Raw genomic sequence first — 22,188 nt, 5'->3', positions numbered from 1 at the left:
ACAAAATGATCTATTTCCCTTTCACATAGTGTATGTAAAGAAATAGTATGCCCAACATCTTTTTCCTTTTGGTGCTCTACTGATTTTAATCCTATTTGTAGTTTAAAACAATGCTACTGAGGCTTGAAATGTTTTTCTGTAGCAGTGCAAAAGATAGAAAAGATGAACAAGAAGTTGACAATGTCTGTACTTGAGAAGATTTTAGTCTTTTGAAGCCCCCTTATACTTCATGACAGAGTGAGCAAACCATTACCTGTCAAAATATAACAAAGATATATAGCATGTATCAAATATGGTTTGCATAAAAATAGAACAGTAAGTCATGTTATAAAGAACAAAAGCAATTATAAAATCCCTTCTCACTCCTCTCCTATCACATGCACAGAAGTGACCACATGTAAGAAGGAAAGCCATAGCTTGGAATTGTAGTAATGAAATAGAGAGATTCCAGCTGTTTGATCACTAAGACATACTGCTATTCTTATTACCTGCCATGTTAATACAAATAACGTTTATTCTAAATAAAGAAACCACACTCACCATGTGTCAATCCAAGCTGCAAAGTTTGTACAAATCAAAGCTCTGCACCACAAGAGATCAGATTAGAAACAGCTTTAGAAATAATTGATTGCAACTAGTGTGGTGCATAATACAGGGGAGAAAAGAGGAAAGAAGTGAACCACAGCCCCAGTACACCCTAAATGCAAATGGATTTAAGCTCTTTGGGAACCAAAACATTTTTGACAGTGTTTAATTTTGATTTTATAAACAGTGCAGATTATTGCTTGCATAAAATATTACAGAAAAAAAGTTTAGATACACATCTATACATAGTCTCAAATTTTGAGAGAAAATGCGAGTCAAAGGCCTTTAAAAAGATTTACACTTTCTGAAAACAACTTTTGATTTAGGATTTGTTACATGAGCAACTCCAACAGGACTAGAAAACCAAAAAAGCAAAACAAAATACAAGATGTCCACTACCACCAATGATTTATTTATATACTAAGTTAAAAAATACGAATATTTTATTACAAAAAGTTTATCAAACAACTGTATACATACAGTTCATATTGTTAAAAGCCAACCTCAATTAATACTTTATATACATTTGATTACTAATGTCATACACTTGTAGAAAAGCATCACTCAGCAGAAACCGATTTGGCATTTGGAAAGTAGTTACTACCCTGCAGTAAAAGAGACAACTAATATAGGAATAAACCATTTTTATGTTACAATAAAAATACTTATTTGCTGTGATCCTTTAAACCAAATGGATGCTTTTTTTCTCCAAAGAGAGTCATCATAAGTGGAGATTAAAGTGCATATAACCAACATATTAAAAATTCTTCAACAATCCCATCTAACATTTTAGATGTTCCAAGCACATCACAGTAACATTAAGGATTTAGGACCTTTCTCCGTGGCTTAAACAATAAGATTCAAGGGAAATCCAGCTTTAAAAACTGCATTAAATAATTCTGGTGTACGATAAGACAAAATAGGTTACAGAAATTTGGAAAATTGTGTTTGGTGAAAAAGTTGGTGTAAATTTGCCCACTTAAATGATTTCTGGGGAGATGTTTTCCTTTTGAAAAAAAAAGAATTCATAGTATTCCATACAACATGGACCAAATAAGCAGAGCATGCAATAATATTTACATAATTGTCACAGCAGCCATCCTCTGTAGGCTGCATATAACAGGTTGGAGCAACACTGTCTACTTTATGCATAAATTTTGCTGGTAATCTGGGGGAGAAGAAAAAATCACCAATAATTTGTTTACTACAGACTAGGGTCCTAAGCTAGAAAAATGCTCCTGAAAAACTGTAACTCAAAATATTGGCTTTGTCTCATTATAAGCAAGATAGTAAACCTTACAAAATATAACACAGTTAGAACTAGCAGAGCTGTTGAGGGCAGATTTTAATAAATCAATCCACTTTGGATAAAAGAATGCTTATGCATGTTACAATCTATTCAAAAGCAACAGCTGAACAGGCTAAATTTACATCCACAAGAGAAGCATGACAATGTTCACTGAAAACAAAGTGAGTTGCTGGTAACTGTGGTTATCATTTTTATCACACAAACTGGTCAACAATGAATTTATTTTTTTTTTTTTTAATTTCATTTTTACAAATATGACTATTAATGAGAAGTTCTGAGCCATTACATTTGAAGAGCGTACTTCATACCTTAGGCACTGGACCCAATTTAGAGGTAAAACTGTCAACATGATTTAACATCCTCAGGTTTCTGAAGGCCATCCATATGAAGTTTACATACAGCACTACAAATACACATCAGATACTGCTGTAAATTTATAAGGAATACAAAACACTATTAAATACAACTTTCATCCCATGGCACATCAAGCATGGCAATACCACTTGTTTCATTTCTGGTTAGCAATAGTCAGTTGTGGTTATGCTTTATTGAATATTTTCCTTTCTGTAGCTGAGAAATATATAGCTTGGACTTGCTTCCATCCGGTCTTTTGAACCAAACTTCATCATGGTTAATTGTTGTAATTATGGCACTACAGAAAATGAGGGAAGAAGGGTCAGGGAGAGAAAAATAGGAAATATTTAGACATCTTAGAAGTAATTAAATAACCTCAAAACTGCAGCTGTATTTCTGTACTGTAAATGAAAGTATGCAGTAGGTATAAACGCAAGCAGAATTCTTTAGTAACTGCATGTCTTCAGTAAAGGCAGTTGATTTTCCAGCTGTTTTCTTCTCCTGCTATAAGAAAACACGCACAGTATCTACAAATATTTTAACTGTTTAAATGAATAGTCACCCACAGTAAGCAGATTACCCATAATAAAAAACAGATCTGCTGGAAAACATATCCAGAAAAAAGTTAAACAGTCTGAAACTCAAGACAGACAGGAGGAAAAGAAAAAAAAGCCCAACTGAATTTAATTGAATCATTCTTACATGAACTTTGCTTTTATCTTTTTTGTGGTAAACCTTAAGACAAATACTGAAAAAAATAACTTTTCCAAATATAATTGATGACAAAAATGGCTCAAAAACAGAGAGTAAAACAGTTAATGGAAGAAATATCCATCACATACAGCGTGTAACAAAACTCCCTGCGGGAAACTCTTTGGCATTAACAGTTGCTGAAATCTTGAAAGGCTGGGGAAATTCCACTGTATGCTAAATGACAGAGCTTTTAGCCACTGTCAGACATGGGGCACTAGGAAGATTTTTTTTTGATTTAGTACAACTGTTATGCTGTGCATAACAGCACAACTTCGGAATTCTTTAAATTTCAGAAATAATATATAATTTACTAAAACACCTTTGTTTCAGCACTGAAAAAAAAAAATAAATAAATCTGCTCTCCCTCACCAGGGAATGAAAGGAACTGACTGTTTTACAGTAAACTACTGCTATATAAAATTAAAGTTTCCCAATTCATGCTTATTTTCCTTAAGGAACAATATCTGTCTTACCTGGGTAGCAATGCTTATTTAATCAACACTCTGCTCTTAGACTGATTTATCCCATTCAGTAGAATTTAACATATACTTTTAACTATTTTTTTAAAATATACTTACACTACGGAATTGACAAATATGATCCATATAGAAAAAATACATTTAGATATCGTAAACATTCAACCAAATTTGCATAATCATATTTAGACCAGGGAGAAACTTAATTATGAGAAGGAACACTGTTTAAAAAAAAAAGTTCTATTTGGTTTATTTCAGAGCATCAATCAATCAACAGAAAAACAAAGCTTATCTTTAATAGCAGAAAATATTTTCCATAATTAAGTATTTTTCAGCTGGCCAACAGACCAAATCCTCAAAGGAACAAAATCCCCGCTAAAAAAAAAAAAAAAAAAAAACACAATCCCAGGGTATTCAGAAATGAGCAAGAACTGAAGTCTTCTAGTGAGATACCACCCTGACAAAACATCACATCGGTGAAATTCAACCTTCACTCCTATCTCAGAAGCTAAGGGCTCAAACTTCTTTGATAATGGCTGCCTTCCAATGTAAACTAGTAAATGTTAGTAAGCTGGCACTACCTCCAAACAAGCTTTATTCTTCAATGCCATCATGCTATCTTTTGCTTTAACAGGACTGTACAGAGCTGTATAAAATTAATAAACTTTACCTTGTAGGACATTCATCTTTCTTATCAATGCATATCGTCTGTCCACGTCCATACCACTCTCCATCGTAATAGAGCCTTCCTTCTTCAGATCTAGCACTATGTAGATGTTTCTCTAATTTGACAGGTGCTGAAATGATCAATAAAAAGGGATTTAACATCAACTGGCAGAAGTCAGTAAAATTTATAAACACACTCATTAAGTTATTTACACACAACACAGTTTTTCCATTGCCAAAAGTAGCCATTTTCTAGATAATTAACTCCAAATGGATGAAAATTAGAAGATAACTTTTTATTTCCAGTCAGATAGAAGTTACATTTCCATTTTCAGATAGAAGTTTTCTTCTCTCTGTGTATGAATTTTCACAAATGGGGTAATGCAATGTAGACAAGACTGCAAATGCAAGACTCTGAAGCCTCTTTATCGATGCATTATCATAAAACACATGTAAGTAATGCATCGCTGAAGAAATACACCACCTGCTTGTTTTCTCTCCCTTTTCCTCATTACTAACCACCTCCACATACTTGATTTTACCTAGGCTTAATGTGCTTCTCACCTCAGGCCAAATTATCCTTTACCACTCCTTTATCAGACCTCTATTTTTTCCAGAATTGTAGCTTGCAGTGAACGTGAGCTGCTTTTAAAAAGCTCCCACAAGGTTTCTCAGTTTTCTGCTTCATGTTTTGTAAACATTAGCATAGCTTACCAATATTTACTGGTATAACCCACTTTTAGAACTCTAAATTTTTTAGTAGTCAAGCCACAATTATCAGCACTTGAGAGCAGGGAAAGGCAAAAAGCCACATCTGCCAGTTACCTCACCCCACCCTCCATCAGTATACCATGGCTAAGATAAATATGACCTGCCTAGATGCAGCTTGCATCACTGCACACAGCAAGTTCTGTCTTGTGAAACCAGACAATGTTTACTTACGTTCCGGCTTTACTCTGTGTGGCCCCAGCGTAGCCATTGCCTTGAAACACACACACAAAAAAAGTTCGTCAGCAAACAGTCTTTTTTCTTAGCTGTCAGCTTTAATTGGGTTGTGTGGTGTAGCTCAAGATACTTGCTTTTGCATGCAAAAACACAATCAGAACAAATCTGAAAAGTGTGTTGAACACTGACTCAGTAACTGAAACAGGGCTTGGGAGGGAGTGGAGAACCAATTTTTTTTAAATCAATCTTGATTTTATGTAACTTAAGTTTTCTAAATTAAATCTTCAGAACTAGCGTTACGTAATTCTATCAAAAATGCAATATTGAATTAATTCTGATTCTGAAAAAAGTGCCATCTGAAGAAGTTACTCTTTAGATTCATATGCTATACTCACAAGCATTCTTCCATGTGAATTGCAGATCTCACACAGTAGTAAAGTAGGTGTAAAAAACAACTTTTTTTTTTTTAATGATTTCAATAAAAGGCAAAATCCCCATCAGATTCTCGCTTTAAATCATGTTACGCTATAACAAAGAAACTGAGGGAAAGCTATCTCGTGTCTATGCCTCTGGTTGATAGGTAGAGAAAACACTCAGACAGGCTTTCACATAGGAACCACATTTTGGTTCTTTAGGAAATATTTACAAGTATGGATAGAAATAGACTCAAAGTCATCTCCCAGCAAGCTTTGAATTCTCAAAGTTGTTTCCTACTCCATAAACCGGAAAGCACCGATTTTTGCTGGATTACTATGGGATATTTTCCAACTGCAGATGCAAGGCAAGGATAGCATTTGGTTACAGCAAGTTATATTAACAATATGGTAAAGATCCTACATGATACTCTGTACCCAAAAGTTGGATTTATTTTTTTTCCAAATATATTAACTTGTCAAAGAAATTTATCTTCCTGTAAACCTTGGTCCTCTTATAATCTGGGAAAAAAATAGTTATACTTTATAAAAAAAAAAAGTTGTAATCAAAGGCTGAAGAAGTCTTCATAAAATAAACAATTTACTATCAGAAAACATACTAAATGGCATGTATTCTTTTTTTTTTTTTTTAATTAAAACAAAATCCTATCAAATTATCATAGTCTGACATAGTTGAGTAGAAATTTTGAGAAATCTCATCTCTATCACAGAAATTGTGGTCTACACATTTTACAGATAAGCTCTTCCTCTCCCTTACCAGATTCCTCTGCATGATTTGGGTAGAATCAAAAAGAGCAGCAATAACATAGCTTGAACAGAAAGCATTAGCTGACCAATGAAGAAATGAAAATCTGCTTTAAGTCTTGATTGTATTTAAAACACATTTAAGTATTTTTAAGAGGCAAAAGGAACAGCCAAGAATCCACACAATACCCAAAGGAAGCTACTGGCATTCAACTTTTCATCTTACCTTCCTTATTGTCGTCCAATCTTCAAGAATATCAAGGTCTTGTAACATATAAACTATATAAGGGCGTGGAAAAGTTAATGAAAACTCAGAGATAATACAGTGATAATAAGAACACTCTAAAGATTGTAGAAAGATATTAACACTTGTTCTGCCAATCTCTCACACAAAATACCTATGTGAAAGTAATAATAAATGCATCTTTGAATTATGCAACCCAGAACCATAGAATAGCTTGGGTTGTAGGAAACCCTAAAAGCCATGCCTGAAATTGCTGGGCTTTTAGACCTATTACTATGTTAATATTTTCTGTTAAATGGCAAGGTATTTCACGGTCCACAGAAGCAAATGCTGTTTGTCTTGACCTTCTAAAGACAACGATGACCGAGAGCTAAAGGAATGCACTTTCACACAACCTGGCACTGAAATTTCCAAAAGCAGTTAAGAAACTAAAGAAGGCATTTGTAATCTGTATTGATTAACAGCATTCAGCTTTTAAGCACTAGTTAAAAAACATCCCCACTAAACTGGATATATGATGCAATCTAAAGGAAGATCAGTTGTTATTAGTACAAGTCATCCATTTGGGACTGTTCTGATAAATCAATTAGGACAGGTACAGAAAAAGAGAAAAGATAATACAAATAATATAAATACAGAAACAAAATAAACATTTTAAAATAGAAAATGACCATTCTGTCAAAAACTTCTTTCCTCACACTTTATCCTCCCAGTTTGTCTGAAAACCTTGTAAAAGTAACAGGATTTTTTTCAGCACCTTAGAAATAAAAATTGCATGTATGCCACACAAGAAAAAAGTCCTTTCCTAACTTGTAATAACTATTTAAGCCTTTCTGCTCTAAGCCCCTTCTCCCAACTTCCTTGCTTTCCAGAAGAACAGCTGGACCAAGCATGCTTCAAGATACATTCTTCATTATGTACAGGGCATTCCTTAATATGCACAGTGCCTAATTCAGAACTCTGACATCCTTCCTTTCCAACCAACCACATTGGAAAAATGATGGCAAATACTCACCAAATACCCAAAACATGAGACAAATTACTTCTATTTTCTTAAGTCAAAATATGTCAAAAAGTCAAATATGAAACTAGTAGTTAAGAGATTCTTCATTTCAATTTTCAACTATGTTTCTCTAATCTGAATTAGAACATTTGTCATTCCAAAATCACATTTGAGAATGCATCACCACTTCAACTTGTCAACAATGACATATGTAGTAAAAGCACCTATAAAGCAGTGAATGCTATCAAAAAGAACACCAACTTCAGTAAAAGGATATCTGATACAACAACAGGTTTCTTTTTATCTGGACTAAACGGATCCTTCCTTTTCTTCCGGGACTGTAGCTCATCATTCCATAATTCTGAAAATACATAGTAAGAATATGTTATGAATCAGAAATATGCACATCTAGCTCTTCTTACAGTAAGAAACACTGTCCAGAAGTGAGAAATACCAGATTTTCTGGCGAGATGCTGTGTCTGAACAGAATGAATGATTATACGGTCACAGATTAATATTCTCAAAACACACAATGGATGCTGACAATTACTCGACTGAAGTTTGATTAAAACTTAAATTCAAACCCACCTCCCAAAGCCTACACTGTAGTTCTGAACAGAATACTACTGGATAACCTGAAATATTATGAGTACTGTCAACTGACTAATCAGTAGGTACAACAATATTAAAACAAAACAAAAACTTTTAATTTCCATTCACCTGAGGTAATATCAATGCTATGCCTGTCTTCTTCAAGTCTTCTAATCTTCTCTTCTAATTCACTTTGTACAGTATCATACAACAGAAGCTTTTCACTCTAAAAGAAAAAAAATTAGGCATTTATACATGACTAAGTTCTATCATCTAAACATACATAAGAACTATTCAAAGGCTCAGCGGAAGGAAAGAACTGATTTGAGATTAAAAAAAAATAATAATTCAGAAGCAGTAAAGCATACAACATATCCCCATATCCATTTCCTTAGCACAAGATCCTGGTTTCTCAAAGACAGCACATTCATTGGCATAAGCATAAATACAGTCATCAAATATCAGAACCAAGAATAACTTAGTATATAAAGCACACAGCTAGATCTCCAGAATAGCTACTTGTATTTTGACACAAATACAGTATTTTCCTTTTGGGTAGCAAAGATTTATTCATGATGAGTTACTGTGAAGTGTTAAGCTCTCCTCCACCTTTCTTTAAAGATCAAATAAGCTGATGCTTTCATGGAAAGTCCTTTATTAACTTACCTCCAATATTAACAAGACTGTAGTCATTGATAGAGAAGTATCATCTACTACTACAGAATTTATAATTGCCTATTTTCAGAGAACTGAAAAATACCTACTCACAACAGAAATAATTATGCACACAAACTAAAGGTCTAGAAAATTGTGAAAGCAAAACTGTGTATGTTAAAGCTGAGAGAAACATTTTAAAACTGCTTTAGAAAAGTATGCTAGTTCATCCTTTCAAAATATAATTTCTGATCCAAATAGATTAACACAAACCTTCATTCGTTTTATATACAAAGTGCTAAAAACACACCTAAGATAAATGGTAACACTTCGGTGTGAACTTTGTACGGAACATGTTAGTCTACCCTCTCTTCCGTCTCTAAGCATTTGTCAATGAGAAAATCAACTTTGTAGTACAACTGCTCTCAATTATAATTCACCATATAGGACTGGTGCCAAAGTTACACAGTACCTATATAGATGAGTTACCCTTTTAACAGCAGCTTCTGAACACACTAAATACAATAAAACAGTAACTTCAATTTAAGCTAAGTTCCAAGCTTCAAGACAATAAATTTACTGCATAAAATTTGCACACTTCCTAAAACACAAGTAGGAAACACAGCCAACTGTTAACTATTATTATTACTTTAAAGTTCATTTTCACTGAGCAGCATCTCCAACTACTCTGGAAAACAGAGACTTGGACTTATCGGGGGGGGGGGGGGAAAGAGGCCGCTTAAGCAGCCCAAGTGTCTAGCTATTAGGTACCACATTGCAACCAAAGATTGCAGTCCCTAGAGCCAAGTCAGTGTATGTCTGCACCTCAACTGCTCCTGCCCACAGAACAGCATACCAAAAGAACCTTACTTTTACCAGCGTTCAAGTTGAACTAGTGTGAAGCAAAAAGAGGTATAAAGAAAACAAGGACTCCTATTGCAATAGATGGCTGTCATGTTTAACATTCCCTTCAAGTCACAAAGTACTTACACTCCAGAGACCTCCTTTCATGTATTTTTCAACCTCCTGTTACTAAAAATAAAAATATTCCCCAATGAAATTGAAAAGACAAAAGCTTTCTTATATATACCTGAAAGGTCAGATGAGTGTTATTTGTTCTGAGACGGTTTTAACATTAAATTATGTTTGTGTTTAGACCCCTGTTTTGCTGCAAGCACTTGGCGACAAATACAGTGTGAAAAGCTGTGATAGGCAACAGAGGCTGAATGGCTGTGCTCTAGTGTAACAATGATTTTACAGGCAGTTCTACTGACTTTGAAGCGCTTCCCCCCTGAGAGACCCTTATTGGATGGTGCATGTTTGAATTCTGAAGGTTTCACAGAAGCATAGCAGCAAAAGAAGCAAGAAGAACCACCTGAAAGAGGAATACATAGCCAAAGCAAATCATTCATTTGTGGATGGGAAACCCTGCCAGTCTTATAGCATTCTGTCCAGCCACAGGAGAATTCACAGGAATGAAGAAAGTCAGTAGTGAGTAGTCCTACATTAGACCTTGAAGTAAACAAGAAAACAAGCAAAGAAGAAAACGCTGTAATGGGGAAGCTGAGAAGGACTATGATGCAAACCTCAGCATCTAAGTAGCTAGGATAGAGGATCAGACATACATGTACTTTAATTTTTGCACAACAGTATGCAGTATTTAGATACTTAAACAGAAATAAAAACGTTTATGCTCAAGGAGAGAAATGTATCTTTCTCGTAACTGCTTTTGAAATGACAACTCTTACCACCAGCGGACCAAGATACTTTAAAAAGACTTTGTAAGACTATTATTATTACAAAAGTGTAGGGTACCTTTTGCTAAAATTATGGTAGATAATTTAGCTACTGTTCTTGGTAATCATTTCTTTAAAAAGCATAAAAAAACTAATTAAGAACCTGCTAATGAAAAATAAGAACTTAATTTATATTCAAATCTAAATCTATAAAGGCAATTTTGATATGCTTTGAACAAGCTTCAACGTGGGCTTAAATATCACAAAACAAATGCATTAAATTAACAACTGCAGTAGGAAAAGTATGCACTGAACATGACACACAGTAAAGACAGATGAAATTAGCTATCAATATAGAATAGCTAGCACAACCTCACAGTGCTGCCGAGAGGCTTGAATTTCACATTCATATTTGTTCTTCACAGATTCCAGACAAAGCTCTCTATAGATACCTGTAATCAAGCAAATAACAACAGTATTAATTTATTTAGCTGACATCTGATTTCAAAATTCTCTTTTAGAACTTCCTGCACATCCCAAAATAAGTACAAAAGGGAAAACACAGATATCTTAATTTAGGCAATTACAGTGCCTAGCTCCTTTACAAAGTAAAAACAAGAGATCTCTTAAATCTAAAGATCTGATGGAAAAAAAAAAAAAAAAAAATGCTATTTTCACTTTTTCCCCTATCAGTCAACAGATTATACCAGTTGTCATGCTAGCCTTACAAAACAGGTCTACTTCCTATTTCTGATCAAATTATCCTGGATATCCTTACTTTTCAAATATGAGAAGTACTTGATGGCCTCTTCTATTTTCTAATTAGTATTTTAAATAACAGGGGGAAGGGTGTTAAACAGCTAGAAAACAGATTTTACAGATATTTGGAATGAGAGTTGCTTTACACAGCACACTGACAAATCACATCAATTAACAAGACGGTTCCATTCTTAGAACCAGCCTTCTTGCAATGCAAGGAGCACTGCTTCTGAGCATTAGGAGTATTTCTTACACCTACCAATTCATAATCAATGCTTATTTGCCTGAAATCAGCAGTATGAGCATAAATGCTTCTAGAAGAAAGAGAGATGTTTTATTGACTTACTGAAATAATCAAGATTCATGTTTTGTGTGAAGTGCTCACTGCCTTAGAGAGCAGAGTAAAACAAGTTTCTTTTCTATTACATCCATAGTTTAACTTTTTTTTTTTTTTTCCCCTTCTTCCCCTCTGTAAGGAACAAGTGGGTCCCTTGGACCTGCTGGAGCTCAAGTTCTGCTACAACCACTTCTGTCAAGGCTGTGAAACAGCAAGGGCAAATAGACCCGTTCTGCAGTTTCCGGTGTCCTCTGGAACAACTCTGTGAATCTCAAGTTGAGGACAGAAGGAAAAAAAGAAATCTGATTTCTAGTCTACAAGTTTCCTTGAAGTTGAGACTTCTCCCTCGGCTTTTTACATTGGAACATGCATCTTCAGTGCTGCTGAAGACTCGAATCAGGAAAATCTTTAATATTCTCCCTATCCACACCCACCTACATGGTTTAACAGAAAGTCACGTTTAAAACCGAAAACCAACAGCTTGGATTAAGGTTGTTTTCATGTCAAACCTTCGGGGAAGTTCATTTGGGAATCTACATGTAACACAAGAGGGCTGCTTAGTACTACTCAAGTAAATTTGCAGTAAAAATCTTAAAACCCAGAAATTCCAGGTCACCATCTGAGGGAAAGCATTATGGAGATGACCAGGAGAAAGAAAAAATGAGCCATATTTTTAATGCAATGTTATCAGGCAATTTGTGGAAAGTAGTAAGAAACTCGAAACTTTGACTTGAAAATTACTTTAAGTTTAAAACTATGCATGCCATGGTGTTTCTAGCTTTAAAACGCATCACTTTAATAATTCTAAAGTTAAAAAAAAAAAAAAAAAAAAAGATTTCCCTTAAAATTCATAGCAACATGATACTGTTGAAGCAGAAATATTTACTTTTTATGCCTACCTGCCACTTTGGTTCGGATTTGCATATTTTCTTGCAATGCTGCCAATGGTTCTAAATATTCAGGTGCTTTTCCAGCTATGACCTCTTGTAGTTTTGCGTCCACTTGGCTTAATCTTTCTTTGTAAAGTCTTTTAAATAAATAAATAAATAAATAAATAAATAAATGAAAGCAAACAAATCAGAAGAATTTTTTCTAAAAGACCTAATCTACCTCTCTTTGTTAACATTATGGCACATCCACTGAAGCAAATTTAAGACTTGTTACCATTTGAATTTTCCGTGCTTATATCATGGAAGAGAGGGAAGGAGAGACATTTTGTGGACAGAAAATCCCATCCACTTTGTTGTTCACTTATCTGCTCTCACCCTACCACAGACCAAGGCAAAAGGTAAGTAGGCTCTTACTGAAGCATCCCCTGTGAAAATCCACATTTAAAATACTATCAAAATGTCATGGGATATTTTGTAACTGACATCTTCCATTCCCACCAAAAGGAAATATTACAATATTTTTACTTCACCTGAAATTCCTTCTAAAAACTGGTATTTACTAGCAGCCTGAAGAAATCCACTTCCATTTTAAAGAATTTAGTGTAGTATCAATTACAAGCCTTTCAATCACATAACTAGTAAATACAATGTTAAAAGACAGAATCATCAATATAAACAGCTCCTCCTGTTCTTATGCTTTTTTTACTTTGCACTCCACAATCAAAAGTGGTAACATTGAGGCAAACGCATACAAACTTCCTTGTAAGTGCTGAGAACACATCAAACATTACCTTTTTACACAGTCTCCTCTTCAGGACAGCAATGTTACCTTTTTATTTGTTTACAGTATATTGCTTAAGTAATGAATTAAACAGAAGACAGTTCACACATACCAAAAAATCAAGACCTGCTTGAGAACTACTTCCTGTTCACTTGAAGCAACACCAGCCTGATTTTCACTTTACCTTGATGACAACTTAATAGTTCAAGCATATGTACCTAGCCCAGCTATAGTTAAACAGTGACCACTTCTCTTCTTACCTGCAAACTGTTAATAGACAGACTCAATCTGACCTGCAGCTAAGTGACATAGCCTGCAGTTGATTAAAGACCAATTTGGCATGCAGTTGTTAACATCTAGCTACAGCAGTTTTATCCAACAACAACATAAGCAGAGGTGCACAGTGCACATGCCTGGCTGCATCACTAACATCAGATTACACAGCACCAACTTCCAGCTAAATCAGGCCTGGGTGCTGCAAGCACTTGGTGTCACATAGCAGCTGATGAACTAAAACTGCTTATCCACTAATTTCCAACAGTGATCTGCCTAAAACGGGTACCTGCTGTCTACCAGCGTAAACCCCATTTGTATGATCAAAATTTAGTTTCCCTACAAAACAATCACTTTATCATCTCTGCTGCTGGCTGAGATTAAACACCCTGTTGTTCAAGCATCTTTCTCTTCTTTCCCTATTTTATAAAGTTTGCTAGTACCTATCTCAGTTCACCAGTAGAAAGAGCTATCACACAATATGAACACTTATCTGGAATGCAATGACAACTGACTCATTTTCAATTACAATACGTATGCCTAAGAATAGACAAGGTTTCCTGCATGTTTCTTTTGCAGGTACCTGATTAAGTTAATTGCCAAATTCCCATCAATTTAAATCAGAACAGATGCATCTAGCTTACCTGGGCACGTCTGAAAATAAATTTTAAATACATACAGAAGACTGGGCCTAACTCAAACGAGATTCACTTTTGAATAACTGTGGCTATTCAGTTCTTCTATTTATTCTGAGTGATTTAGATATTATGGTAAACTACTAACAGAGCTAACACTGGTTTCATTTCCAGTGTTGGTTTCTGGTTTGCAGTAACCACAGGAAATTTTCATTAGTACTGGCTATAAAAACTGCTACTATACATTAAAAAATAATAATAACAATAATAATTTCTAGCGTAACAAAGACAGTGCTTGGATCTGTTTATGCAATTCACACATATATAAAATGAGGACAAGGATCTTGATACATGTCTCCAAAGATCACAATTCCTTGGTTTTGCTAAGCATCTAGATGCAATAGACCCACATCAGCCCTATGTAGCAACACTTTAAAACCATTCTTACAGCAAAGAAGAAATAAAATAAGTATTTGTATATACACACACACATACAATAAATATTCTGTATATGTATATATAGAATATATGAAAACAAATATATTCTCTCATATAAGAGCTTGCAGAAAATAAAATAATCTGGAACAACAGTTTGCAAATCATTTCAGAACCTCCAATACTTATTCTTCTCAAAAATAGTATCTGCTTATTTGAAAAACAAGAAACGCCAGCTGCACACAGCATTCTCATAGAACAAAGCCTCAAATGACACACTTAAAATATTAAAATACTTACTGATCTTTGAGGTCTGTAAATTGCTTTTCAAGATTGGACATTTCATCTAAACACTCCATTCTTCTTCTTTCACAGTCCTCATCATCCATTTCTAAGAATAAGAAAAAGGTAACATATTTTGAACAACGTAAACAAATAAACTGGATCTTTTTTCTAGCCGATTTTAAACACATCTGAATTTTAGCCAAAAACAGATCAGCCTCTATTATTTTACAGCAGGTTATAAGAAATCATTTGTAACATAAACCGCAAAGTTAATAAACTTAGGTCTAATTCTAGAAGAAACCCCATGAATTGCAGTTTTTCTTCCCCAAACAAGACAACACCATTTTAAGTCTTCAAAAGGTCAAATTTTGTAACTGATAATGCGAAGTACACCTGAACAAAGTAAGAAACAGAACAATTAAACATTGTAAACATTGTATAGCACATCAGATGGAAGGCAGCATTACCCATGAAGATTTATTTACCATAACTGAAACTTGAAATTTTATGTTTAAGTTTAAACTTCAAGTTCAAACATAACTTCAAGTGCATCCTTGTGTTAGTACGAGCAAAAGCAATCCACAGAAAGCATGCACAGTCCAAATATTACATTTGTCATACATAATTCACAGTTTAGTTTTAATAATATCAGTTAAAAAGAAAAATTTAACACTTGGTTTTGAAAACAGGTTTCAACCTTTACAGTTTGGACAGTTGTTTGGGTCTCAATTACTCATGTAGAAATATCTGCAGCTCATCATAATGACCATTTAAAAACCCTGTATATGTAATGAAACAGTTCTTAACAGCAAAACCTGCAAAATCTAGAATTTTGAAGAAATTTGATTTCAGATGCTTTTATGGAGTAAGAGTTATTAACATGGAATTCTTTCCAGAGCTTTTGAAGTGCTTTGAAAAGTGGAACTAAAAGTTTTACTTTAGTTTCCTTTTGTTGAAGAAAGCATTATCTATCTTTTTCCTTGTTTTTATGATGAATTAAATAAACTAAAAGTTGAGAAGGCTTTCCTCAAAACAGTATTTTTTGCTTCATTTCTCTTCACACAGGATCTTACCCTCCACTCTTTCAGATTTACCAATGCACTACTCAAGAGGATAAAAGGTATGGTATCTCAAAAGACGTATGTAACAAGTAGTAAAGCACAAAATGGAAAACTGCTGAATTTTAGTGACATGCAACCTTCTGCTGTACTTCAGCAAATATAAGGTAGAAAAAGGCAAGTTCCAAACCCTAATTCTGTCAAAGAGGCACATTTCCAAGGCATTAATGAAAGCGGTGCTTCATTAACCATAGTTCTCCATAATAAAAAAATAAATATTTAGGCTCAAAGCTACAAAATTCTTCACTGCTTCCTGCCCTTCCTCCACCAGCCCTGCCCATCTGAGTGTTTTAAAAAGAAGAGTGAAAAAAGGGTTCTGCTAAGCCACATTCAGAAGACAGAGATGTGCTGAAGCAGCTTTACAGCAGCAGCATCTCAAGGAAATAGCTCTCCAGTTCCCGTACAAGTGACTGATGATGAATGAGCGCAGGAAGAATGGAGAGCCACAGCATTAGGAGCTGGGGCTGGACTGGTGCAAGCATGCCACAGTGTGAGAGCTGTCCTGAGGGGGCTATGCCCAGCTGAGCAGTTACTCAAGAAAACTCCCAGTTGCTGATAGAGAAGCGAAGCAGGATCAGGAGCCGAGTGGAGATGCTCAGCATCCATTCTTTTAGAGCCCTTGATTTGCTTTATACTGCCTCCTACACCAGCTTAAAAAAAAAAAAAAAAAAAAAAAAAGCAGCATTCCTCCTTATTGTTTTGCAAAAGAGCATGGCAAATTGCAAAGGTGATGGGATGAAAGGAGTACCTTCGGGCATGCACATCACCTCCCTGACTCAGAGGAGTCAGTAGCTCAGATCTTCCACTTAAACCTCTTGAAGTACGAAGTTCAGTCCACGTACCTTTATACTGATACCATCACAAGCTTTTCAGACTGAAAACCACACTAGCCCTTTCTGCCTGGATATGAAAACCAATAGGCAGTGGAGCAGTACATGAGTCCAAATCAAAGCCTTACTGCAGTTCCTCACACCGCAGCAAGTACGAGCAATAGAAGGCAACCTTTACAAAATTATAAAACGTGGGGTAGCCTGAAGAGAGACAAAATCTGAAGTCAGATCTTCAGAAATTGCTTGGCACATTGAGAAGGGCGTGGGAAGAGAATGAGGCTGCTAAAAGACACTTTCATTTTAAACTATCATTCTCATAAAAAAGACAGATCCCAGAACTCAGAATAAGATCGAAAGTCAGATTGAAGAGCAAAGTTTTCGTTGGCTGTCCAACATAGCACTTAAGCCAAAATTGACTGAGCAACTTTCATCTTGGCCAGATTTAAGGAATGTGCCAGTCACATTACTTGAAGTCTTGTCTGAAGTATTTATGTGCTATAAAAATAAATTTGCATTAAAAATTGACGGAACCTCCCTGTGAATCCAGGCAGGAACAAGCCCTGGGAACCAGATGGCTTCCCACTTGCTTCTCAAGTTCACATACACGTTTCAGACGTTTCCAGGTATGGTTTTGTTTCCAGGTATGTTTTGGTAAATAATTCATTCAGAAGTTTTCCTTACATTAATTTGGATTTTATTGCTTGTGCACGCTTAAGGACTGCAAATAAAAAAATAATACTAGAACTGTGGCTGTTTCTGAGGATCAATGCAGCCTGAAAGCAACTGCATCTTACATTTTTATCTTCTGCTACAAGAAAAGAGGAATGCATTGGGATGTGAGGGCACAGCTGACTCTCCTGCAGATGCTGAAATAAAACACAGCACTCTCCTCAGCCAGGTCCACACTCAAAAATGTGGGAATTCCTGCCACAGGAACTACGTTCTCCCTATAATACTGAATGGCAACTGACATGCTAATTCACTCTTCTGTCGTTTCTTTATTCTGCCAATTAAACTTTTTCAGGCTTTCAGAGTCTTGAAATATCTTAATTTCCCCAATTACAGAACTTCTTCCCCATGACCTTAAACAATGTACAGATTGGGAAATATTCGTTATTGAAAAAGTAAGTTTTGAGATTAAATCCCATGGCTTTTCTGTCGAAAATTTGTATTGCTTGAGACAGAATATTTCTCATTTTATATTAAAAGACTTGCTACCAGGCCAAAATTGTCTCAACACTTCAGATTTCCCATAAAGTTCCCCCATAAAGTTCTATATTGCACAAAGCATTTGGGGCATTTTTTAACACTGTCGAAATCACAGTCATTTGTTTCCTATTGCATTGGAGTAGTCCAACTCCCTAACTAGCGCAGCCCAGTTTTAAGACACACACACACACACAAAAAGTACTTAAAATGTAACAGCACCTAAAATAGTCCTTTTTAATAAGCTATGGCCTACTTAAAGTGCTCCACAAAAATGTTCAAATTCTCATCTGGGATGGCAAGCATAACTTGTGGCTTTTTTATTCATCCCTGATATGCTATTCTATACCATGGTCAATAATTAAAAAAAAAAAACTCAATATGTATCATCAAAAGGAAAAGGATTGAAACAGTGCCAGCTCTCAAGGGCATGTTATGCTGTTTCTAACCACACCTCCTGTATTCTCAGTCATATAGTGGGGGGGGGAAACACCAATGAATGCAACTAAAGTAAAGGACAAATTTAACAAAAACAATCTCTTCCTTCTAAACCTTCTTTTTTTCCCCCTACTAATTTTAATTAAGACTTATTTCTTGCAGTGCTAATCATCTTGTATCTGTAGAAGCAATATGCTTCCATGGAGTACATCCATATTTGTCAAGACACCGAGACAAGCATATAATTTCCTGTAATCATCACTTTTTAAGTGCTCTCTTAAAAGTATTTCTCTGTGGAATGCTACAGAAATTATCTGGAGGGTTTCTTGTATTATTGTAAAGAAACACTTTCACACTACATTCACTTAAAACATAGCTCCTCCTTCTTCCTCCCAATCCCCAAAGAATCCAAGACCGGGAAAAGATAATAGAATTATTTGCCCTTGACAAAATAAAATTAAGTTTTAAAAAATAAAATAAAAATTAAAGAAATCGACCAAAGTATCTTTGTGGACATGTAACCACCAGTTTGGTTTTAAATTGTCAGCTGGTAAAAACTTCATACAGGAGTACGAGCAGGTTTTGAAAGAGAGCAAACTTCAAAGTCAGTGGCTGGAACTAACAGAGCCATTTTTCCTTTCACCAGAGCCAGGGAACTGGGGGAAAGAAAGAGATAAGTTTACATCTGTTATACCAAGCTCCTTTCTCACACAGAAAATTAGATTATTTTTTTTCGACATACAGATTGGCTAGAATAATAGATGAAGAAAAGGCACCCCCAGATATAATTGTAATCTAATTGTAATCTACATAAACTACATAATCTATTGCAACACAAACTGGAAGACAGAGACTTCCAGTAGGCTAAGTAGGGGTTATTGTTGCAGTGATGCTCCTGGGCCTCAACAAGGAGTCTTTCACAGCCCTGTGTCTCACTCTCATAATGCCCAATAAAATCGTGTGTTCCTCCTCTACACTATTTTATATTTTCCCCTGAAAGATTGTTAAACTTCATTCAGCTGTGTATGTGAGAACTTTTTTGAAAAATAGTCACGTTTAGGAGGGAATAGCCATGCACCTGAGTTTTTTTTCCAAAATACAGAATTCACTTTCTAGTCCGTGTACAATAGTGATAATGAAAGAATTGAAACACACCTTCCTAAATCACGTCTGAAAGGAGCAGAGCAGGCTGCTGTGCAAACAGGGACATAACTAGACACCTTTCCAACTTAAAACTTGATTACCTCCAACTGCTTGTCCTTATATCCACACTCAAGTTTGCCCTTCTTCCAGCATAATCACCAGCGCATAGGGATGCTGCACAGCTTCGGTTTCATCAAACCAACCCATGACAATTAAAGCACATTTTTCTGGCCCTGTTTTTCAATTCAGCCACTTAATGTGGTTAAGGAAAGACCAATCAGTCTTCTTCAGCAGCAGATCTGTAGCTGGATCAATAAACTCTCCACCTGTATCTGGAGCCCAACTGTTTATAAAAGTTGTGTGCACGTTCATGTGTAAGTACAGGAGAGCTTTCAAGTGAGTCCTATGACTGTGTGAGCTAACCACCCACTGGGTCAATTTGCAGCCATTTTGGAGAACACAAAACAGATTATTTTCCTATCAATTTAAACCCAAAGCTTCATTTCAGGTTCTTGTCAAATGTGCTCCAATGTCTACAGAGAACACAAGGGCTTGAAGCAATGACTTGTTCTTCAAGCAGCTTCCAACCAAATGTGTTCAGTTGAGGATACATGATGTGAAACAAACCTCTAACTGCTTTGGAGATGTATGAGCCTCAGCACCATCTACTCTGGACCACCTATCTCTACTCTTGGTTTGCCAGATCAGTTGTTAATGTAGGCACAAATAAAATCGCTGTGTTTATGATCATTTTGCTGGCAAGGCAGTGGCAGCCAACAGTTTGATCCAAGCAGGCAGCCACGGACCAGCAGGCTAGAGCTGCAAAATGGGCTTCTGTCAGCGATACCTGCCATCTCAGAGGCACAGGGGAGTAAGGGAGGAGGGAGGGAAAAAAAAAAGACGCGCGGGAAGCTCTACATAAACCCTGGGCAGATTGGGGATTAGCCGAGGCCTCTACTGGGGGATCACCTCTGGTGATCACTGGTCCAGTGAGTATTAACTCAGATCAAGGGCCAAGGGCATGACTCTGCTGTCTCCCAGCACAGCGGCCACACTTTCCCAGCCCTGGCAGAGCCTTTGCTCTACTTCTGGGGAGCCAGCGTGGCCGACCCTGTCCCCGCCGTGCCCCTGCGGGCTCCAGCAGCTTGGCAGCCTACACACAGCCCAGTAACGCGCTGAGGGGGCTCAGTTACAGCGCAGCGCCCCTCCCCAGCTGCCTGACAGCAGCCCCCGGGCAGTCCCAGCGCTGCCCCCCCCACCCCCTTCGCCGGGCCGGGGCGTGGCGGAAAGGCCGCGGGGCGGGGTCCCGACGGGGCGGGCACCGGCGGCGCTGTGGGGCCGGGGGGAGGCGGGGGAGGGCCGCGGGCCGGCCCCGGGGCGAGGGGCGCAGGGGGGGGAGGTTTGTGAGGGGACGCGGTGTCGGTACCTGAGCTGTCGCCCTCCTCGGACACGGAGGAGCTCTCGGTCTCCTCCTCCTCCGAGCTGCTCCCCTCGTTCTCCCCGTAGTCCACCTCCATCTCATCGTGGTTGTTCTCCTTCTTCTCCCGGGAGTGCACCGGCATCGCTACGGCACCGCCACCGCCGGGCCCCGGCACGGCCCCGGCCCCCGGCCCCCGGCACGGCCCCTTCCCGCCGCCGCCGCTACCGCCGGCCCCGCCCCGCCCCGCCGCCGCAGCCTACCCCGCCCGGCGCCCGCCGCGCCCTCCCATTGGCTGAGCCCCGCCAGCGGCCGGGCCAGCAGGGTAGGTGAGCCCGCGCGCGGGGCGTGCTGGGAGTTGTAGTCCTCCGCGAGCGGCGCGGCGGGGGTGGGACTCCGGGACGGGGCCTCCCCGCCGCTGCCTCCCCGCCCGGCCTCTCCCCCGGGGCCGTTGCAGCCTCCTCACGGGGCGGTGTCACGGCCTCTGCTCGTTTGCCCACTGCCTTTAATAACGCTGTGCTGGCTGAGCTGCCCTCTTGACGAGGGAGGTGCTCAGCCTCACCTCACAGCACGCATCAACAGCCCCGAATCCCTGCTGGGTCGTGGCCCACAGGCAAGCGGGGAGAAGCTGGGTTGTGGCCATGGGTAGGTGGCCCAGCTTAGCTTTGTTACGGGTCTGGTTATTTGAAATAAAACAGGAGCAACAAGTGGTGGTGTCCTCGGGTTCTCCTTGTTTAAAAGCAGCTGCTGAGACCCCCAAACGTGGCCAAGTGCTGGTTCATAAAGTTCAAAAACTTAAAGGAAATTACCAAAGGGATTGTAAGTTGGTGTTCCTTCAAGCTAACGTGCCAGAAGTGCTTCAGTAGTGGTGTGAGATATCCAGAGAGCTGGAAGGAATTAGGAAAAGAAATGAAGTGAGCTGGAGATGTCCCCAAATGAAAATGGATGAATTCCACAAACTGGGATCCATAGAGATCTGCCAAAAAAAAAGAAGGGGAAAAAAAAAAAAAAAAAAAGAGGGAAAAAAAAATAATCTAAGAATTGCAGATTTGCAGATTCAAGGTTTGCATTTTAGTCTACTAAAATACAGCTAGAAATTAAAAGTTACAGACAAAAAGAAAAGAAAAAAAATAAAAATAAAACCAGC

The 22,188-nt window shown here is 37.5% G+C and overlaps 1 protein-coding gene across 1 annotated transcript; it reads right to left on the bottom strand.

The window, feature by feature from the left end:
- Positions 1–2,137: 2,137 nt before the first annotated feature.
- BRMS1L (BRMS1 like transcriptional repressor) lies at positions 2,138–21,225 on the bottom strand. The gene is made up of 10 exons (XM_032188971.1): positions 21,051–21,225; positions 14,905–14,995; positions 12,490–12,617; positions 10,867–10,946; positions 8,234–8,330; positions 7,791–7,874; positions 6,493–6,557; positions 5,086–5,125; positions 4,148–4,274; positions 2,138–2,546 (listed from the first exon to the last, which is right to left on the bottom strand). The coding sequence occupies exons 1-10, from the start codon at positions 21,184–21,186 to the stop codon at positions 2,423–2,425; spliced, it is 972 nt and encodes a 323-aa protein (XP_032044862.1). The 5' UTR covers positions 21,187–21,225; the 3' UTR covers positions 2,138–2,422.
- Between the last annotated feature and the right edge of the window lie 963 nt (positions 21,226–22,188).

This window comes from Aythya fuligula, chromosome 5 (genome assembly GCF_009819795.1).
Source record: "Aythya fuligula isolate bAytFul2 chromosome 5, bAytFul2.pri, whole genome shotgun sequence".
NCBI classification, from domain to species: domain Eukaryota; kingdom Metazoa; phylum Chordata; class Aves; order Anseriformes; family Anatidae; genus Aythya; species Aythya fuligula.
Note: the sequence above shows the minus strand (reverse complement) of the source record. Positions and strands in the feature narration are given on the sequence as shown.